General features: G+C 46.8%; 1 protein-coding gene across 10 annotated transcripts in view; it reads right to left on the bottom strand.

The window, feature by feature from the left end:
* Positions 1-224: 224 nt before the first annotated feature.
* Positions 225-19,194, bottom strand: part of LOC106590169 (SWI/SNF-related matrix-associated actin-dependent regulator of chromatin subfamily D member 3) — a 53,588-nt gene continuing 34,618 nt past the window's right edge. For 3 of the 10 annotated variants that reach the window (XM_014180849.2, XM_014180847.2, XM_045710637.1), the window contains 14 exons: positions 17,850-17,939; positions 16,258-16,300; positions 13,967-14,089; positions 9,425-9,547; positions 8,201-8,296; positions 6,949-6,969; positions 6,557-6,619; positions 6,315-6,416; positions 5,436-5,597; positions 5,099-5,196; positions 4,491-4,683; positions 3,739-3,861; positions 3,550-3,651; positions 225-3,241 (listed from right to left, as the gene is read on the bottom strand). In XM_014180849.2, coding sequence (XP_014036324.1) covers positions 3,188-3,241; positions 3,550-3,651; positions 3,739-3,861; positions 4,491-4,683; positions 5,099-5,196; positions 5,436-5,597; positions 6,315-6,416; positions 6,557-6,619; positions 6,949-6,969; positions 8,201-8,296; positions 9,425-9,547; positions 13,967-14,089; positions 16,258-16,300; positions 17,850-17,939 — 1,393 coding nt within the window. In that variant the 3' untranslated portion in view covers positions 225-3,187. The remainder of the gene's footprint in view (positions 3,242-3,549; positions 3,652-3,738; positions 3,862-4,490; positions 4,684-5,098; positions 5,197-5,435; positions 5,598-6,314; positions 6,417-6,556; positions 6,620-6,948; positions 6,970-8,200; positions 8,297-9,424; positions 9,548-13,966; positions 14,090-16,257; positions 16,301-17,849; positions 17,940-19,194) is intronic. The other 7 variants (XM_045710638.1, XM_014180851.2, XM_014180848.2 and 4 more) reach the window with 6 other exon arrangements.

The raw sequence follows: 19,194 nt of genomic DNA, 5'->3' as shown, positions 1-19,194 counted from the left end.
TTTTAGACTAAGCTACACATTGATAGATATAGCCTCCTGGGTAGCTGGATTCCATTTCATTTGAAACCTATGAAATATAGCAGAGTCCACCTCTGGTCTTTCCAATTTGATGTTTCTAGGAGACATATTTAGACCATTGATCAGCATGAAAAATCTAAACATTTGATCTTCGGATAAGGCCCATCCCCCCGACTTAGCAATAAACCACACATTGCAGACCTGACGGCATTTACAAACTTTGGCAAGCGCTTCTTTATTTACATCCAGGCTGTCTCACTGAGTCACAGCTGTAGTTTCATCATTTCATTTTTCTATTTTTTACTAGCTTTTTTTTTGTTGTAGAATGGGGTAACCCAACACATTTGCACAAGTGAGAGCTATATCTCCATGGTGGTGACCAACAGACAAAATGGTGTAGCAGTGGAAAGAGGAACATGGGCACTCCTCACAAAGTCATGCACAGAAACTGCGGTTACCACCTATCCATTCAGATAGACCAATATCAACGCTTTTAGTCAGAGAGAGAGAGAGAGAGAGAGAGCACACAGTTTAGGTACAGTCTATAGTCAGATGACACCAGGTTTCCGTTGTGTCAGACAGAGGGCGTCCGTGAGTTGTAGTTTCTAAAAAGCCCAGAAAGGGGAGCCCTACAGTCGATAATGCTCCATGACTGCCAACCATACAAGACCAATCTGGGTCAAACACAAGTATTGATTGACACATAATTGAATACAACAACGATTATGCTCCCTTGCTTGGTGCGGTTGAAATACACGTAACCTGTAGTAACAAAAACTCTTATGCAGATAACATCTATGCTGGTTGGGTAGCGCACAGGTTTTAGCAAATGTTCAGTAAAGGCCCCTTCAACATGGACATTGTGTCAAATCCATTGCTCTCCAGATCCACCTCCATGCATTTGTGAGAGTATTTACATGTTCCGTTTTAAATGTTTCAAACCTGTCCATGCAGCATGCATACGTCTTTAAGAAATCCAACCTCTTTGTTTATGCTGAGTTAGGTCTCAGCTATGTTGAAAATGTTGACACAAAAGAGATGTTACATGGACACAATTTTGATGTGACTGAACCTTACAGAAGACAGCAGTGTTGACTTCATATCAGAAAACGGATTTCTGAGAAGGCTTCTCCCAATCGCAAGCACAAAACTACTGTAGAAGGGCACAGAACTGAGTTGCTGTGGAAGTTAGTTCAAGAGATGAGCGTTCCCTGTGGGTGGGGAGAGAGGGAGGTATCGTCACTCCCAGCATTACATTTTGTGGTTCTGCCCTATTAAAACTCAACAAGAAGGGCCTAAAATAACCGTCCCCCACACCCTTCCCCCAAGTGTACACAGAGGGACACTAGCGTCCCTGTCCTACAGCTTTAAACGTATGGACCCCGATCCTTCCCACCACATGTCCCGCCCTTCACTGAACCAAACACACTGACACAAACAGTGCTCTCCCTGAAGAAGAAAAAACTAAACAGATTTACATTCAGAGGTTTCCTTTAAAAACGTTGTCATATTCACCCTTGTTCAATGTCAACTGGTAACGTAGCGTTATCGGGTTTAGACAAAATCACGGTAATCGTTATTCGTTGTCTATTTAACCATTCTAATACTCTTCATCGAGACCTTTGGTGACTCTATCAAAACGTCCAAGGACAAAATACTGTCAGACAGATCCACTTGCGACAGGTAGTTCACAATAGATGTTAACTAAAAAAAAAATACAATGAACAAAGACCTATTTCCCCATTCATTTCGAACAAAAGGATTACTAAATGTTTCAGGCCAACATTTGTCAGGCTGCATTTTCACTGCCCGCCCCATGATTCTTCAACATAGGAAATGTTGGTTACTCTCACATCATATCCCAAAATGTGTCCTTCGTTAACATTAAAAACACTGATTTGAGCACTGAGAGGGTTCTGTAGCTAATACTGTTCCCAAACATGACTTTTTGCACAGTTATTACGACGGGACAATGAGCCCCTGGAATACATATCTGTCTAAAATAGCAACACAAACATTTAACCACTAACGTTAAACCATTTTGCACGGTAATTTACTGCGGTCAAGAAGTGCCTTCAGGGGACAAGTCTGTCTGGGTGCTCTGCGTTACAGAGAGTTAGTCTGGGTAAAAACATGCAGGCTGTCCTGGCTCTAAGGCGCCACGCTGTGGCCACCAAGTGTTACTACGTTACTTCGCCTTGTGCCCTACCGTTACCTCCTCGCGTTAACGTCCATCTTCTACGGTCAACTGATATAAGTTTTATTCATCCTTGTCCCTTTTAACTATAATCTGATGGAATATATTCGCTTATACAGAGATCTACTTTTACAGTTACATTGTTTAAGGGAATTACGGTAGAAAGGTGCAAAACAAACTCATCTTAGACTGGGTCTTGATTAGTTCATAATGGGGGGAAATCTCATTCATGAAAGCTGCCTTCCTTGAACAAGTTCATTTTTTAAATGACAGACCTCAACATTTGGGCTTCAGAAGGGAAATTAGCCCAGTCCCCCGACCCGTTACTTCAAACAGTAATCTCTTCATTCTGCTGGTGTACATTTGGTTCCACACATCAAAAAACACACATGCACACTTGGAGCATATTGCTCACATGAACAATACCACTAATGATACACTAAAACAATGGGCACAATCCACTGTGTGTGAGTCAAGACACTTGAAACATTGGGTTTACAAACGACCACTTTGGGCTCATCCGAATGAGACGCAGTGGGCCACTATGACTCAGCAGGAAAGTCCATCTGGTTGAGATGAGAAGGCTCTAAAACAGTGATCGTTCTGCAGGCAGCTGGTACAATGACTTCTAGTCTCTATGGAAAGACAGTGACATGCTGGTGGGTTCTAAGTGGTCGACATTAAAAGCAACCCACTGTGTTAGGGTTCTTTCGAGAAACAAAATGTCCGCCGAAGGCCTGTGGTCGCAGGAGTGTGGAGAGAGATGGTCGGTCAGTCAGAGCTGAACAGATTGAGGGCCGTTTTTTTTTGTTGGACACATGCAATTGGGGGATGGGCAAGAGGTCAGTTCCCTAGCGATTAAAAAACAAACAAACACAACACACAAAAACACAGGTCTGGGGTCAGATGAAGAGTGCAGAGAGAGAGAGAGCGAGAGAGAGAGAGAGAGAGAGAGCGTCCTTGACAGGGCGTTTAGGTGTTCCTCACAGCCAAGGCCTGCTCCAACTCCTGTCTCCTCTGCTGGATCTGTGAGAGGGTAGAGTGGAAGGATGCCATCACCACCACACACACAGAAACAACCCGGGCCTCAATACACCCGAGGTTGATTCCCAGTATCAATCAATTTGTAAGAAGGGGTTATTTAAATAAAGTTGGATTGCTTGTGTTACACAGTTGTGGTAAGACCAGTGTGACAGAGCAGGCACAGCTTCAAAGCTAAAAGATGACTATTCCACGCTGATCTCGATTCCCAGTTTGTGTTCCTACTTGGACGCTGTGTTGTGGGAGTTGTTAAAAGGTTTTTAAAAGGTGCAGCGTTTGACGTGTCTCCTCACCTTGCTGTAGAAGTAACGACTGACTGCCTCCTGGGACCAGGGCTCGTGGTAAAACTCCGCCCTCCTCTCCTCCTCCGGGTTCCCCACCACGTCCGTCATCAGCTGCAGCCAATCAGAGAGCATGGTTAGTCACACCGTATGTGTGTGCGCGCGTGTGTGTGTGTGTGTGTGTGTGTGTGTGGCCCTCACCTTCAGGTCTCTGCTCTGGGACTTTAGCCAGTCCTGGATGTAGCCCTTAGGATCCCTGGAGAAGCTGAGCATAAAGTCCCTCTGGATCTTCAACTGGTTGATGGACTCGATGGTTTCGTGGATCTAAAGGATTCGTAATGATCACCGGTGTCAAGAGGACAGCTTCACACAAATCCACTCTAAGCATATGACAACGACTTTCCAATGTCAATACACACATTTCTTTGAGTCACTGCGTCCCCCCCCCCGAATATAAATTCAGACTGAGTAAGAAACGGTGGCGGCGGTGTGAAGGGTGTCAAGGCTTTTCACACAGGAACACGAAGCCACGACACCTTGGTGTCACACACAGTGTAAAGATAGATTTACATTGCGGAGATGCGGGAACAACAATCCCGCTCCCGACACCTCAGCTTTTCCCTACACTGCCATTTATACCGATAAATGGTTACCCACGGCGGGCGTAAAAGTGTTAGCAAGGGTTAGGGTGAATTCAATTCCAGTCAATTCAGAAAAGGAACAAAATTCAATTTCCAAATTTGGCCCATTGAAAAGTATTAAAGAGAATTGGAATTGGAATTTCAGTGTTGAAATGGAATTGACCTCAACCCTGGCGATTGCATGTCCGGCGACGAGATTCTCCGGGACAATCAGATAAAACTGTAATCCAACAGAGTCAAACCGCTCTGAACTCTAATTCACATGTAACTCACGGTACTTAGTCGTCCCGCATCTCCGCAATGTAAATCTACCTTAAAGGTCATCTTGGGTAATTGTGATTGGCTATCCTTCTTGTGTGGTTGTCCCACCTTGTTGTCCAGTGAGGCGATCTCCTGCTGGTTGGCGGTGGAGAGCAGGAAGCTGCTCATCTGGCTCTTCAGGGGGTCCTCCACCTCCACGTCGATGTCATAGCACGCCGTCTTCTTCTGGTCATTAGGGTCCACGCTGTAGGAAGGGGGGGGGGGGGGGGTGAGAAGACTTTCTGAGGTTGTTGGCAGTACTTCAAATGTGATACACTTTTTATTGTATTTTTTTATTTAACCAGGTAAGACCAATGAAAAGGTTGGGAGGCAAAAATGCTGGTGGTCTTTCTGTATCTTACCAGTATTCTTGCCTCCCAGGCTAGCCTTTGTATTGTATTATCTGCCCTTTGGGACGGCATTACCTGTGAAACACTGTGCCCACATTCTTATTTTATACCATTTCAAATGTATTCACCTGCTGGATTTTTCACACTGTATCTCTCAACTTTTTGTTGTTGAAAGAATTGATACTTTTTCTTGGTGTCGCCTTTTATGACCAGGCATTCACCCTTAAAACCAGGAATTTGTCAGGTAGGTGTTAAGTCTGATCTGCTCACCTGATGACGTGGTTGATGACGATGGGGTCAGGGGGCAGGAGGAGGTTGGTGAGACGCTGGGGGATCTCCGAGAACTTGAGCCGCGGGCAGTCAAAGATCTGAGAGGGAGACAGTAACATCTCAGAATAAAGGCCTAGCACCAGAGATGGGGAAATGTGTGTCCCCCAAATGGCACCATAGTACCTATTTAGTGCACTACTTTTGGCCAGGGTCCATAGGGCTCCTATGGGGTAGTGCACCATATAGGGAATATGGTGCCATTTGGGACGTAGGCAACAACATGCAACAGCTAACAGGTAACAGAGTAACAGAGGAGAACTAGAAGAGTGTCGTCTACCTGCTGAAAGTACTTGTCACAGTTGATGTACTCCTTGTCGTGGGAGTCCTGCAGCTTGTTGGTCTTGACGTACTGCCACAGGGCCTGGATGATACAGGAGCGGGTCTGGGTGTGGATACCCAGCAGGCGAGCAAGACGAGGGTCCAGCTTGAACTGGGGGGGCTGGGGAGAGGTCAGAGAACACCATCAGTACTAGCCCAGGCAGGAACTAGGAACCTCAGGCAGGAACTAGGAACCTCAGGCAGGAACTAGGAACCTCAGACAGGAACTAGGAACCTCAGGCAGGAACTAGGAACCCCAGGCAGGAACTAGGAGCCAAAGACAGGAACTAGGAGCCACAGACAGGAACTAGGAACCTCACACAGGAAGTAGGCGCCTCAGACAGGAACTAAGAACCCCAGACAGGAACTAGGAATCCCAGGCAGGAACTAGGAACCTCAGGCAGGAACTAGGAACCCCAGGCAGGAACAATTACAACTGCCAGATGACAGCTGCTTTGCGGACACGTTTGACACACTTCTGAATAGCTTTTAGCCTCATGTACTACTTTCTAGGAAAGCACACGAGTGGACAGCAATGTGAATACCCACTGGGCAAAAACTGGTTGAATCAACATTGTTTCCACGTCATTTCAACCCCAAAATTCAATGTGATGGCGTTGAATCAACGTGGAAAATGTATTGAATTGGCAAAAAGTCATCAACGTAAGAGATATTCATTTTTTTCCCCGACCCAACTTTTAACCTAAATCCAATGACAGGGTGAGGTGACATTTTTGGTTGAATTCAAGTTACCTGACAACTCAACCAAATGTAAATCAAAACTAGACGTTGAACTGATGTCTGTGCCCAGTGGGTAGTGTCTCTATGGCGCCCTCACCTGGTAGTCTAGCATTAGCAGCAGTGTGCAGCGCACGCTCACGTCCCCTGGCCTCTTCACCTGGAAGCCGTCAGTCTCCTGGGTGGTGGGAGTGCGATGCCACTAGCAGGAAACACAGAGACAAAAACTCCACCTTGAACACTACCTACGGGCACCGGCCACGGACTTCCAGAACATTCTGAATGTGTACATACAAACGTGCACACAAAGACGATAAAAGAATACAAAACCAAAATGTGTACACTTTCAACGAGCAGCCTTGCTCTCGACCCTTTGAGTTTGTTGTCTTTTGGAAGGCTGAATCGCTGTAAAAGAATAGATCATGCATGGCGTGGTAAGGAACTGAGTGAACTACCAAGACAGCAGAGGGTTGATCATTTGTTTCTGCAGAGTCGCTAACTCATATGTTGGCATTCAAAAGGAAATGATGGTCAGATTGAAAATGACAATCTGCAGAGATATTTTGTAACCTAACAAGAGCATGGCTTATCAAGTTAAGACTGTACCCTACCCAAATGAAACCTCTATTTGGCATTACAGTCGTTCCGATTACATTTTGTCCTCTGTTATCCGGGTCTCAAACCCTCCCTGGTATTTTATCTATGTGGAAATGTTAGTTGAGTCTGCATCTTACCTTCGCTTTACTGGTCAGCAGCTGAAAAGAAAAACACTTAAAGTTCCCTGCGTTTCAGTGCATTGTAGCCACTTAGCATGCAACACCGGGAAAGACCTGGGAATGCTTTTCTAGTTCTTTACCCACTAACTCAATGTAGGGTTTACACAAGTATGTTTTCATAATTGTGCTGCGGTACTTCAGGATCGTGAAACATTTCCTTAAAACAGACAGATTCATTCAAGCAAAGATTTATCTCTGCCGTTTATCCTTGCTAAAATATTCTATGGTATTCTCTAAGGTGGGAAACCTTGAGAAGTACTCTTACTTCTAAGACTTAATTAAGCATTTTGTCAATTCATAACACATCCTGCAGTGCTGTGTGAACTTGATTCCAGTGGCAAAAAAACAGGATCTCTCTCCAAACCATGTTTTTACAATTCAAAGGTCACAGAATTGTATGGTTGGAATCCCAGACACCATTCTCTGGTAGAATCTTCATTCTCTGATAAAGTGGATTCCTCGAGATCCTAAACCCATTTAATGCTCAAATTAGATGTCATAAACTCGCTATATGAGAGTAATGAGCTCTATATGACTGGCTGTATTTTCTACTGTAACAGATCTGTTATCGGATGATGGCATCAGCCAGCTAACTGAACAACAGTGATGTCAGGTCTTCCAGTAGCCAACAATACCAAAATAGGCTAAATATATGAGAATAGTGTATTTCTTTTCTCTGAATCATAACTAAATACAAACCATCTGGTATCACTAAACCACACATGTAGCCAATGGCCTAATCTTGTACAGCGGGAGTGCAGGAATATTGCGAGCTGCATTGTAACTAAAGATACAATGCCAAAAGTATTTTGTGGTTAAAAAGACTATGGTTAACCCCTCGTTTGCCCAAAACCTGCTGAACAGATCTGGATGAGGCTGAATGGCGGGACCATAGAATTAGAATGAATAGAACGGACATCTCCATTCAGGTTAATTATGCCATAATGGGTGGACTGGGGGGGAGGGGTCATTTTGAGGGTCCCCCAAAAGCAGTAAAGCACGAAGTGACTCCAAAGAAGAAAAAGACATTCCATTCTCATTCTATTTCTATGGACGGGACACAGACAGGGTAGAGGAGACGAGAGCGAGACGAGAGCGAGACGAGAGCGAGACACAGACAGGGTAGAGGAGACGAGAGCGAGACGAGAGCGAGACGAGAGAGGACAGAGGGTTGTGTACGGTCGGTGGTCATCGGGGAACATGAACTCACCTCTACCAGGTGGTTGTCAGGACCATACAGGTCTTTGTCTAGCTCGATCACCAGGCTCTTGAAGAACGAGGAGAATTTCCTCTTCAGCTTCCCAGGCTATGAAACAAAGAGGTGGCGAGTTAGTTTAACATGGATGGAACATTTGGGCTGACGTGAAGATTTGAAGAGTGTAACAAGCAAAAACTCTCACACACACACACGCACGCAAGCACACACACACACACGGGCAAACATGTCTATATTGTGGATAGGGTTTCCCCCCTTTGTAAACCAGTTTGATGTAGTCTGACACGGTCTGTTTCCTGGCTGCTGAACATCAGTTTCCGGGAGTGATTCCAACTAAACCACTACGAAGACCTGTCCAACACCTGCCTTAGAGAACTTGATATATACTGTTGTCATTGACTATAGCAACATTTCTTGGACACCAAAGCAGTGATATCATTGTATCTACTGTAAGCCCTAGGGAGCGGCCAAAGACGAAGGAAGGAGACCACATACAATGTGAAAACAGGATATTCTCATGGTCTTCTTCCTTAAAAGCTGATTCCAAATATTTGTGGGCTCTAAAACCTCAAAATGGCTGTGAAATGACAACCCCCGCCTTGAAACTGATGAGAGCATTTGAGTCGAGCCACCACTTGAAGTCGAGCTAACTCTGCAAAAGCAATCTATATGGTCATCTTGCTTTTCCTGCCCCAGGCATAATCTGTGTAAACATTTTGCAAAACATTGATCATTCCTCCGAAGGTCTAACTAACCAAACAACTCTTGCTGCTGACTGAAGTGGCCCGACGGTGGAGTTGTGGACATATGTTAGAACTATACAAGACTGTCGTACATTACTGTGGGGCAAACGCACCACAAAGCTGCTCCTGGATCAAAGCTAGCAATTTTCATACTTGGTTGAAGGATTAAGGCATGGTCTGTTTTTATTAAGGTATTTCACTGTGGTCAAAAGTAATTTTAACCAACCATGCTGCCACATTCAAATACCAACCCCCAGAAAAAATGTCCTCAGGAGAAAATGAAATTGACTTAGTGGTAAGGATACAGTTGAAAAATAACCGTTCATAACCACCAACATCCATAGAGGAGACTTTACAATAAGAGGAAAATAGGAACTAAACTAAATCAAAGGATAATGTCGCTGAATCAAACAAATCAGTGATGATGAATTAATACAGTGGCATTGCATTGTACTACATGAAGTAGTGCACTCACATCATCCAGCAGCTTCCCCTCAACCCGCAGCTCCCATGATGCAATGCTGCCGTCTGAGTCGTCAGCGTCGGGCTTGGCAGGGTTGAAGGTGTTGGAGATGTACAGCCTCAGTTTACGCTTTTGCTGTCGACACAAACAAAAAGACACAGTTGGAACCCGCGGTGGTTTCTCTACACATCAGTCTTGGCACTTTGGTACGAGTACAGCGCATTCGGAATGTATTCAGACTCCTTCCCCTTTTTCCACATTTTGTTACCTTATTCTAAAATGTATTAAATGATGTTTTTTCCTCATCGATCTACACACAATACCCCATAATGGCAAAGCGAAAACAGGTTTTTAGATTTGGTTGCAAATGTTTCAAAAAGAATAATAAAGAAATACCTTATTTACATAAGTATTCAGACCCTTTGCTATGAGACTCGAAATTGAGCTCAGGTGCATCCTGTTTCCATTGATCATCCTTGAGATGTTTCTACAACTTGATTGGAGTCCACATGTGGTAAATTTAATTGATTGGACATGATTTGGAAAGACACACACACCTGTCTATAGAAGGTCAAACAGTTGACAGTGCATGTCAGAGCAAAAACCAAGCCATGAAGTCGAAGGAATTGCCCGTGGAGCTCTGAGACGGGATTGTGTCATAGCACAGATCTGGGGAAGGGTACCAAAAAATGTCAGCAGCATTGAAGGTACCAAGAACACAGTGGCCTCCATCATTCTTAAATGGAAGAAGTTTAGATCCACCAAGACTCCTCCTAGAGCTGGCCGCCCGGCCAAACTGAGCAATCGGGGGAGAAGGGCCTTGGTCACTCTGACAGAGCTTTAGAGTTCCTCTGTGGAGATGAGAGAACCTTCCAGAAGGACAACCATTTCTGCAGCAGTCCACCAACTGGCCTTTATGGTAGAGTGGCCAGACGGAAGCCACACCTCAGTAAAAAGGCATGGAGTTTGCCAAAAGGCACCTAGAGACAATCAGACCAAAAGAAAGAAGATTATCTGGTCTGATGAAACCAAGATTGAACTCTTTGGCCTGAATGCCAAGCATCACGCCTGGAGGAAACCTGGCACCATCCCTATGGTGAAGCGTGGTGATGGCAGTATCATACTGTGGGGATGTTTTTCAACAGCAGGGACTGGGAGACTAGTTAGGATCGAGGGAAGATGAACAGAGCAAAGTACAGAGAGATTCTTGATGAAAACCTGCTCCAGAGTGTTTAGGACCTCAGACTGGGATGAAGGTTCACCTTCCAACAGGACAATGACCCTAAGCACACAGCCAAGATAACGCAGGAGTGGCTTCGGGACAAGTCTCTGAATGTCCTTGAGTGGCCAAGCCAGAGCCCGGACTTGAACCCGATCAAACATCTCTGGAGAGACCTGAAAATAGCTGTGCAGCGACGCTCCCCATCCAACCTGACAGAGCTTGAGAGGATCTGCAGAGAAGAATGAGAGAAACTCCCCAAATACAGGTGTGCCAAGCTTGTACCGTCATACCCAAGAAGACGAGGCTGTAATCGCTGCCAAAGGTGCTTCAACAAAGTACTGAGTAAAGGGTCTGAATACTTATGTAAATGTTATATTCCAGTTAAAAAAATATATAGAGATTTGCAAAAAATTCTAAAAACCTGTTTTTGCTTTGTCATTATGGTACTATGTGTAGATTGATGAGGGGAAAAAAATTATTTAATCAATTTTATAATAAGGCTGTAACGTAATAAAAGTCAAGGGGTCTGAATCCTTTCCGATTGCACTGTATGTACCAGTATCGTAATGATTTACATAAACTGAAGAGTAAAGTATAGTAAAGTATGGTATAGTGTAGTGTATAGTATAGTACATAGTATGTTTGTAAAGTATAGCATAATATACTGCTCAAAAAAATAAAGGGAACACTTAAACAACACAATGTAACTCCAAGTCAATCACACTTCTGTGAAATCAAACTGTTCACTTAGGAAGCAACACTGATTGACAATAAATTTCACATGCTGTTGTGCAAATGGAATAGACAACAGGTGGAAATTATAGGCAATTAGCAAGACACCCCCAATAAAAGGAGTGGTTCTGCAGGTGGGGACCACAGACCACTTCTCAGTTCCTATGCTTCCTGGCTGATGTTTTGGTCACTTTTGAATGCTGGCGGTGCTTTCACTCTAGTGGTAGCATGAGACGGAGTCTACAACCCACACAAGTGGCTCAGGTAGTGCAGCTCATCCAGGATGGCACATCAATGCGACCTGTGGCAAGAAGGTTTGCTGTGTCTGTCAGCGTAGTGTCCAGAGCATGGAGGTGCTACCAGGAGACAGGCCAGTACATCAGGAGACGTGGAGGAGGCCGTAGGAGGGCAACAACCCAGCAGAAGGACCGCTACCTCCGCCTTTGTGCAAGGAGGAGCAGGAGGAGCACTGCCAGAGCCCTGCAAAATGACCTCCAGCAGGCCACAAATGTGCATGTGTCTGCTCAAACGGTCAGAAACAGACTCCATGAGGGTGGTATGAGGGCCCGACGTCCACAGGTGGGGGTTGTGCTGACAGCCCAACACCGTGCAGAACGTTTGGCATTTGCCAGAGAACACCAAGATTGGCAAATTCGCCTCTGGCGCCCTGTGCTCTTCACAGATGAAAGCAGGTTCACACTGAGCACATGTGACAGACGTGACAGAGTCTGGAGACGCCGTGGAGAACGTTCTGCTGCCTGCAACATCCTCCAGCATGACCGGTTTGGCGGTGGGTCAGTCATGGTGTGGCCTTTCTTTGGGGGGCCGCACAGCCCTCCATGTGCTCGCCAGAGGTAGCCTGACTGCCATTAGGTACCGAGATGAGATCCTCAGACCCCTTGTGAGACCATATGCTGGTGCGGTTGGCCCTGGGTTCCTCCTAATGCAAGACAATGCTAGACCTCATGTGGCTGGACTGTGTCAGCAGTTCCTGCAAGAGGGAGGCATTGATGCTATGGACTGGCCCGCCCGTTCCCCAGACCTGAATCCAATTGAGTACATCTGGGACATCATGTCTCGCTCCATCCACCAATGCCACGTTGCACCACAGACAGTCCAGGAGTTGGCGGATGCTTTAGTCCAGGTCTGGGAGGAGATCCCTCAGGAGACCATCCGCCACCTCATCAGGAGCATGCCCAGGCGTTGTAGGGAGGTCATACAGGCACATGGAGGCCACACACACTACTGAGCCTCATTTTGACTTGTTTTAAGGACATTACATCAAAGTTGGATCAGCCTGTAGTGTGGTTTTCCACTTTAATTTTGAGTGTGACTCCAAATCCAGACCTCCATGGGTTGATAAATTGGATTTCCAGTGATTATTTTTGTGTGATTTTGTTGTCAGCACATTCAACTATGTAAAGAAAAAAGTATTTAATAAGATTATTTCATTCAGATCTAGGATGTGTTATTTTAGTGTTCCCTTTATTTTTTTGAGCAGTGTATATTATACCGTGTTGGGGAAGCTACTCTGAAAATAGTTTACCAAGCTACCAATTACTTCACACTGGAAGAAGTTAAGATACACTCAAGCTAACTTTAAGACAAATATAGTTTACTTAACTAAAGTTACTTTTAAAAAAGTAGTTTACTACATCCAAACTACTTCATGAAAAACAATCACATGTAAATCTGACTACAAATCGCAAGAACAGATCACTTTGGGGTTATATGTTAACAGAATGTGAAATTTAGCCTATTAAACCCAGAAGTGAGAATTAGGCAGGTCTGATGCAAAAAAAGAAAATAAATGATTGCCTATTCCACCCATATTTTATTTTTGCACAAAAAGTAGTGTGTAGTTCCAGTAGTTAGCTACACCTCTACATGACAAGGAAGTAATTAACTACTGAAAACACTACCAAGATTTGTATTTAGTTCAACTACCATCAAGCTACTGGGAAATGTAATTTAATTACTTGTTGAACTACATGTAGTTCACTGCTCCCCAACACTGATAGTAAAGTATAGTATTCACTGAGTGTACTAAACATTAAGAATATCTTCCTAATATTCAGTTGCACCCCCAACCCCCCTTTCCCCTCAGAACAGCCTAAATTCGTCGGGGGCATTGATTCAACAAGGTGTCGAAAGCGTTCGACAGGGATGCTGGCCAAAGTTGACTTCAATGCTTCCCACAGTTGTGCCAAGTTGGCTGGATGTCCTTTGGGTGGTGGACCATTCTTGATACACACGGGAAACTGTTGAGTGTGAAAAACCCAGCAGCGTTGCAGTTCTTGCCACAAACCGGTGCAGCTGGCATTTACTACCGTACCCCGTTCAAAGGCACTTCAATCTTTCGTCTTGCCCATTCACCCTCTGAATAGCACACATACACAATCCATGTCTCAATTCTTTAACCGGTCTCCTCCCCTTTATGTACACCGATTGAAATAGATTTAACAAGTGACATCAATGGAAGGGATCATAGCTTTCACCTGGTCAGTCTATGTCATGGAAAGAGCAGGTGTCCTTAATGTTTTGTACACTCAGTGTACTATAGTACTGTAGTGAGATACTTTAGGCCTATGATTTATTACCTTCATGGGTCTCTTCAGCGCTTCCTGGATGTCCACCCGTTTACGCATAATGGTCTGGTCCAGTTTACGTTCAAAGGCCAACAGGTCCATGTAAGCCTGGGACTCCGGGACCAGCTCACGAATCTAATCGGGGGGGGTTAACAAGAACCAATTATTTCAGTTAGTATCTCTGACAGACCACACAGTATACTGTATCATATCCAATGCTATACCTCTTTAGATTTTTTTTTTTTTACTTTAGCTATTATGCAGTAAAATTGCACAGAAAAAATGCTCAATATGACAATACGTTGTGGCATTGAGTTATATGTTTGAGCTTCGGTTTCATTAAGGCACGTTAAGACATCCTGCCATCGAAGCATGTCTGGTGTCTGCAATGCAGCTGAATTCTCACAAGCCAACATTTTCCCCCCAAAATATTTTTGTCCTTCTTTAACATGAGTGACACCTAATGAAGGTGACAGAGCCGGCAGTAGTGCCTACAGGACCTGTGACTGCCCAGCACCACTCACTAATTGGTGCACCAATCCAGCATTTAGTGCTGCTAAGTCCGCATTTTAAATGCAGAGGGTGCAGCAGAGACAACCCCCCGCTCATACCCAACCCGCCCCGCCCCTACCCAACCCGCCCCTACCCAACCCGCTCCTACCCAACCCGCCCCGCCCCTACCCAACCCGCACCTACCCAACCCGCCCCTACCCAACCCGCTCCTACCCAACCCGCCCCTACCCAACCCGCTCCTACCCAACCCGCTCCTACCCAACCCGCCCGCCCCTACCCAACCCGCCCCTACCCAACCCGCTCCTACCCAACCCAACCCAACCCGCCCCTACCCAACCCGCCCCTACCCAACCCGCCCCGCCCCTACCCAACCCGCCCCTACCCAACCCGCCCTTACCCAACCCGCTCCTACCCAACCCGCTCCTACCCAACCCAACCCGCTCCTACCCAACCCGCTCCTATCCAACCCAACCTGCCCCTACCCAACCTGCTCCTACCCAACCTGCTCCTACCCAACCCGCTCCTACCCAACCCGCTCCTACCCAACCCGCCCCTACCCAACCCAACCTGCCCCTACCCAACCCGCCCCTACCCAACCCGCTCCTACCCAACCTGCTCCTACCCAACCCGCCCCGCCCCTACCCGCTCCTACCCAACCCGCCCCTACCCAACCCGCTGCTACCCGCCCCTACCCAACCCGCCCCGCCCCTACCCGCTCCTACCCAACCCGCCCCGCCCCTACCCACGCTCCTACCCAACCCAACCTGCCCCTACCCAACCTGCTCCTACCCAACCTGCTCCTACCCAACCCGCTCCTACCCAACCCAACCCGCCCCTACCCAACCCGCTCCTACCCAACCCAACCCGCAAATACCCAACCCGCACCTACCCAACCCGCTCCTACCCAACCCGCCCCTACCCAACCCGAGGGAGTCGGCAGACTGCCAAGGCTGCTTACCAAACTGGGCACAGGCTCCCAGACTCTCCCACTGCATTACCCCTCCCTCGCTCTTCCTCTCCATCTCTCTACCTGTCTCTCCCTTCATTGTTCCCTCGACCATCTCATTCCTTCTCTATCCGCATGTCTGTCTGTCGCCAGGTTGAGGTGTGGCGCAGACAGAACGCAGTGGCCGACATTCCCTGTCCCTGAGTCATCGCTGTGGCGCCCGAGTCCTGCAGCAATCGCCATTCCCCGTGTCTGGCTTGTGTCACGATAAGACCCACAGACTACAGAGACGCCTATACGAGTACTATGGGGCTCCGGTCCACGGTCACCAGCAGCAGCCGTTACAAAATCACTGGCCAACCAACACACCCCCGGGCTGGGCCGGGCTGAGACAGGGCAGGGGGTGCAGGGAGGGGGAGAGCGGAGGCTGTGGCTCAGGCAGGGAGAGGACAGCGGCTCGCCGTAGGTTTTCTTTTGCCCTGACTGGGACCACACGTAGGACGCGCCCTCACCTGTGGAGAGAACATGTGCCCGCTCCACTGCCTCGTACGCTGTGTTACAGTCGCTCCGTTGCCCACCAGTCTATTGATTGTTCCATTGGGGAAAATATGATGAACAATTGAAAAAGCGGCGCCCACCGCCGAGCCCCGTGCCAAGCCTCTGATCACCCGGGGCATCTCCTTTCGCTCCATTTCTAAACAACACATAATCATCTGCCCCTCCAAGCCCTCAGATCAAAAACACACGCGCGCGCTTTTTTTCCCTATTCAACAGAGAATCGATAACTGCGCACACAAACACTCGGGTAACAGGGGGGGGGGGAGCAAAATATATGCAATCTCACCCTCTGTGGAAGAATCTTGTCTGCCATTTTCCTTCTCTTGGCGCTAGAGAGGGAGAGAAAGACGGAGAGAAGAAGGAAAACGAGAGCATGTTACTATGGTGACTGATAGTGTAGCGCCCAGGCCATCTGCTGGGCCACATCCAGCACCCCAGTGTCCCAGCTGTGTGTGTGTGTGTGTGTGTGTGTGTGTGTGTGTGTGTGTGTGTTACGCAATGCGGATGTGTGTATGTGTTTTCAGGGGGGGATCCAGCGGAGGCAGGCGTACGGTATGCACACCTGGAGGGCAGGCACCAGTGGCATTCAAAGTGGCACATCAAAAACCTCATGCACTAACCTCTCATGACTTCAATGAGTCTAGACATCTCTTCATTGATAGATGGTGTGTATGTTCGTTAGTGAGTTTTGGCTCCTATGCCAACTGTGGCCCACTCCGGAGCCCAATTTGCTATTTGACCACCAATGACAATGCTTCCGAACCCGGCTTTCTTCTTTCCGGTGAGAAAAAAAAATAAAAAAAATGTTGCCTATTACCTTTCAGCAGCTCACAGACTTGTCAAATTCTTTGGGTATGAAAAAGTATTGAAAATGTATGGAGAGATATTTCAATTTCCTGTCTTGGACAACATTGTTACGACACCTGACGGGTTACTTATCATGGGTCCACGCTAAGGCAAATGAGGTGTGCTGGTTTGGTTTAGATGCCTTCAGGCTCAACTTGGCTGTCTTGGTAGCGTCTGCAGCTGCAGCCTGTGCCTCCTCAGTGAACTTTGGCTTACATGCTTTTGTTATTATTATTATTATTTTTTTTTTACAAATCGTTTATCCCCGAAACAGTCGTGCATTGTTAATATTGGGCCCAGACACTGATTTGAGAGATCAAGTTTGAAATAGTATACAGTGTCATGGGTTTGTACTCTCTCAAGCCCCTCTGCATATCTGGTTCGAGTCCAAGGGAAGCCATTTTGGAAGCGTTTAGTACACCATAGGACAGAGACGGACATGTATAATCGAACGGTTTGGGATAGATATAGTGTGAGGAAATGGGAGTGCTGTCAAACTGTATTAGACATTGGTATACCAGCAGGGACCTGATTCTCACTCAGAAATCTTTTAACGGGGTAGGGCAAAAAAAAGGACGGTTTGCTAACAGGCCAAATAGCCAAACACATTAGAGCAATATCGGGGTCTGGGTTACATTTCAAAGGGATCTGAGGGTCTTAAACTGGGAACCAGTCTAGAGATCACATCTTGGCAAAACAGAAAAAGGTGTAGTTGATCGGAGAGGTTAGGATATCCTTTGGTGTTCAGCTGACATTCCTAAAAGAGACAGTATAATTTGTTCCCGTCATGCCATGCTTCAATCTACAGCATGCATCAGCACATTCTGATATACCATTATGAACACCTGGTTATGCTTTCCTCATGGGTAGACAAACACAGGGGTTTGTTTGGGGTTACATGTGGGGGTGGGGTGACCGTGCCTACACTAGGAAGTGCTAGGGTCGGGGGTCAGGGGGAGAGGGCGGCAGGGGGGTTGGGGGCGAGAAAAAACGTGTGAAAAAAAACGGACATGCAGCAGAATATACTCCTACTTTGATCCGAGCGTTGGATCTGACTGGGCATCTCTCATGTCCATCTGCCTCGCTGGCATCTCATTGGCTCCAGGGAATCCCACTGGCTTCCTAAGGGTTGATGGGATTTGAAGGTGGTCCGATTAGAGAAGTTGGTTGGTGTGGCAACACACTGGTTGCAGCAAGCAGGATGTCTGTTCTGAGGGACACACTCGGTGGTCCTCTGTGCATGTATGTGAATGGGTGCGTTAGTTTAGGTGCAAGTGTTTCGGTAGTATGTACAGGCAGCAGTGTTGGGGGGGGGTGCATCTGTGTGCATGCACACACACACAAAGTGAGAGAGGAGGACATAGTGGATCCTGGTTAAATCGGTGGATCTGGGCGTCTCATTGGACGCTTGTCCAGCGAGGAAGGTTCTCATTGGACCATGGGGAATCATGCGTCACTCACTTCAGTGTTTCAGTGTTTAAAAACGGCACACTAATAACAGGCAGACACACTGCTAATAAACACACTGGGACAAAGACACAGAGTAGCACACAGAGGAAAAGTGACAAGAGAAGCAGAGAAAACGCCCCGTCTACGGTTCTGGATCCAGGTAGTATTGATGAAAGTAGCTTGTGGGCAAACTGGGCATATTTGAACGCTTCTATGTAGGCAGTGGGCTTTCTCTGTAGAGTTGAATATCTGTGGTGGTGCAGCTGCACTTGAAACTTTTTTTACGACTCAGTATGGACTGTCCTATAACTCTCAGCCAAAACACCCAGCCTACTGTCTAATGTATATACTGCAAAAAAAAGTAGCACCTTAAAACTGATATTTGACACCACTGCAATTACACCAAACTATTTCTAGCATCTATGCACATTTACATTTGAACACGGGCTATTTTTCGAAGCACTGGCAGGTTTGTGTGGGTAGGAAAGTTCTGGCTCCACACGGCGGGCTCACGTGGGTCTCGGCAATAGCCATATGGTCTCAATGACACTGCAAACGCAGGTGGCTGTGCTCTGCTGGGCAGTTGACTGGGGAGGAGGCCGTCGACTGCCAGAGGACAAGCATACGCTTTTCCCAGAGAGAGTGTCACCCACTGGGTCACCCCGGGCCATCGATCAGGCAGGGTCCGCCACAGGGAGGGAGCCATGAAGGTGGGGGGGGACACAGGACAACATTTCCCTGGCCCTTGTTTGACAAGGCTGCTTAATTGTGAGTGGATCAATTGCACTGCAGAGAGAAGAGTGCATATTGATCTACTCTCTAGGAACCATACCTGGCTAAATCACCTCCCGCACAAATGACTCACGAGTCATAACTGTTGGTCTAGATGTGAAGCACAGCACACTCTGTGGCTGCTCATGGGATAGAC

The sequence above is a fragment of the Salmo salar genome, chromosome ssa29, assembly GCF_905237065.1.
Source record: "Salmo salar chromosome ssa29, Ssal_v3.1, whole genome shotgun sequence".
NCBI lineage: Eukaryota > Metazoa > Chordata > Actinopteri > Salmoniformes > Salmonidae > Salmo > Salmo salar.
Note: the sequence above shows the minus strand (reverse complement) of the source record. Positions and strands in the feature narration are given on the sequence as shown.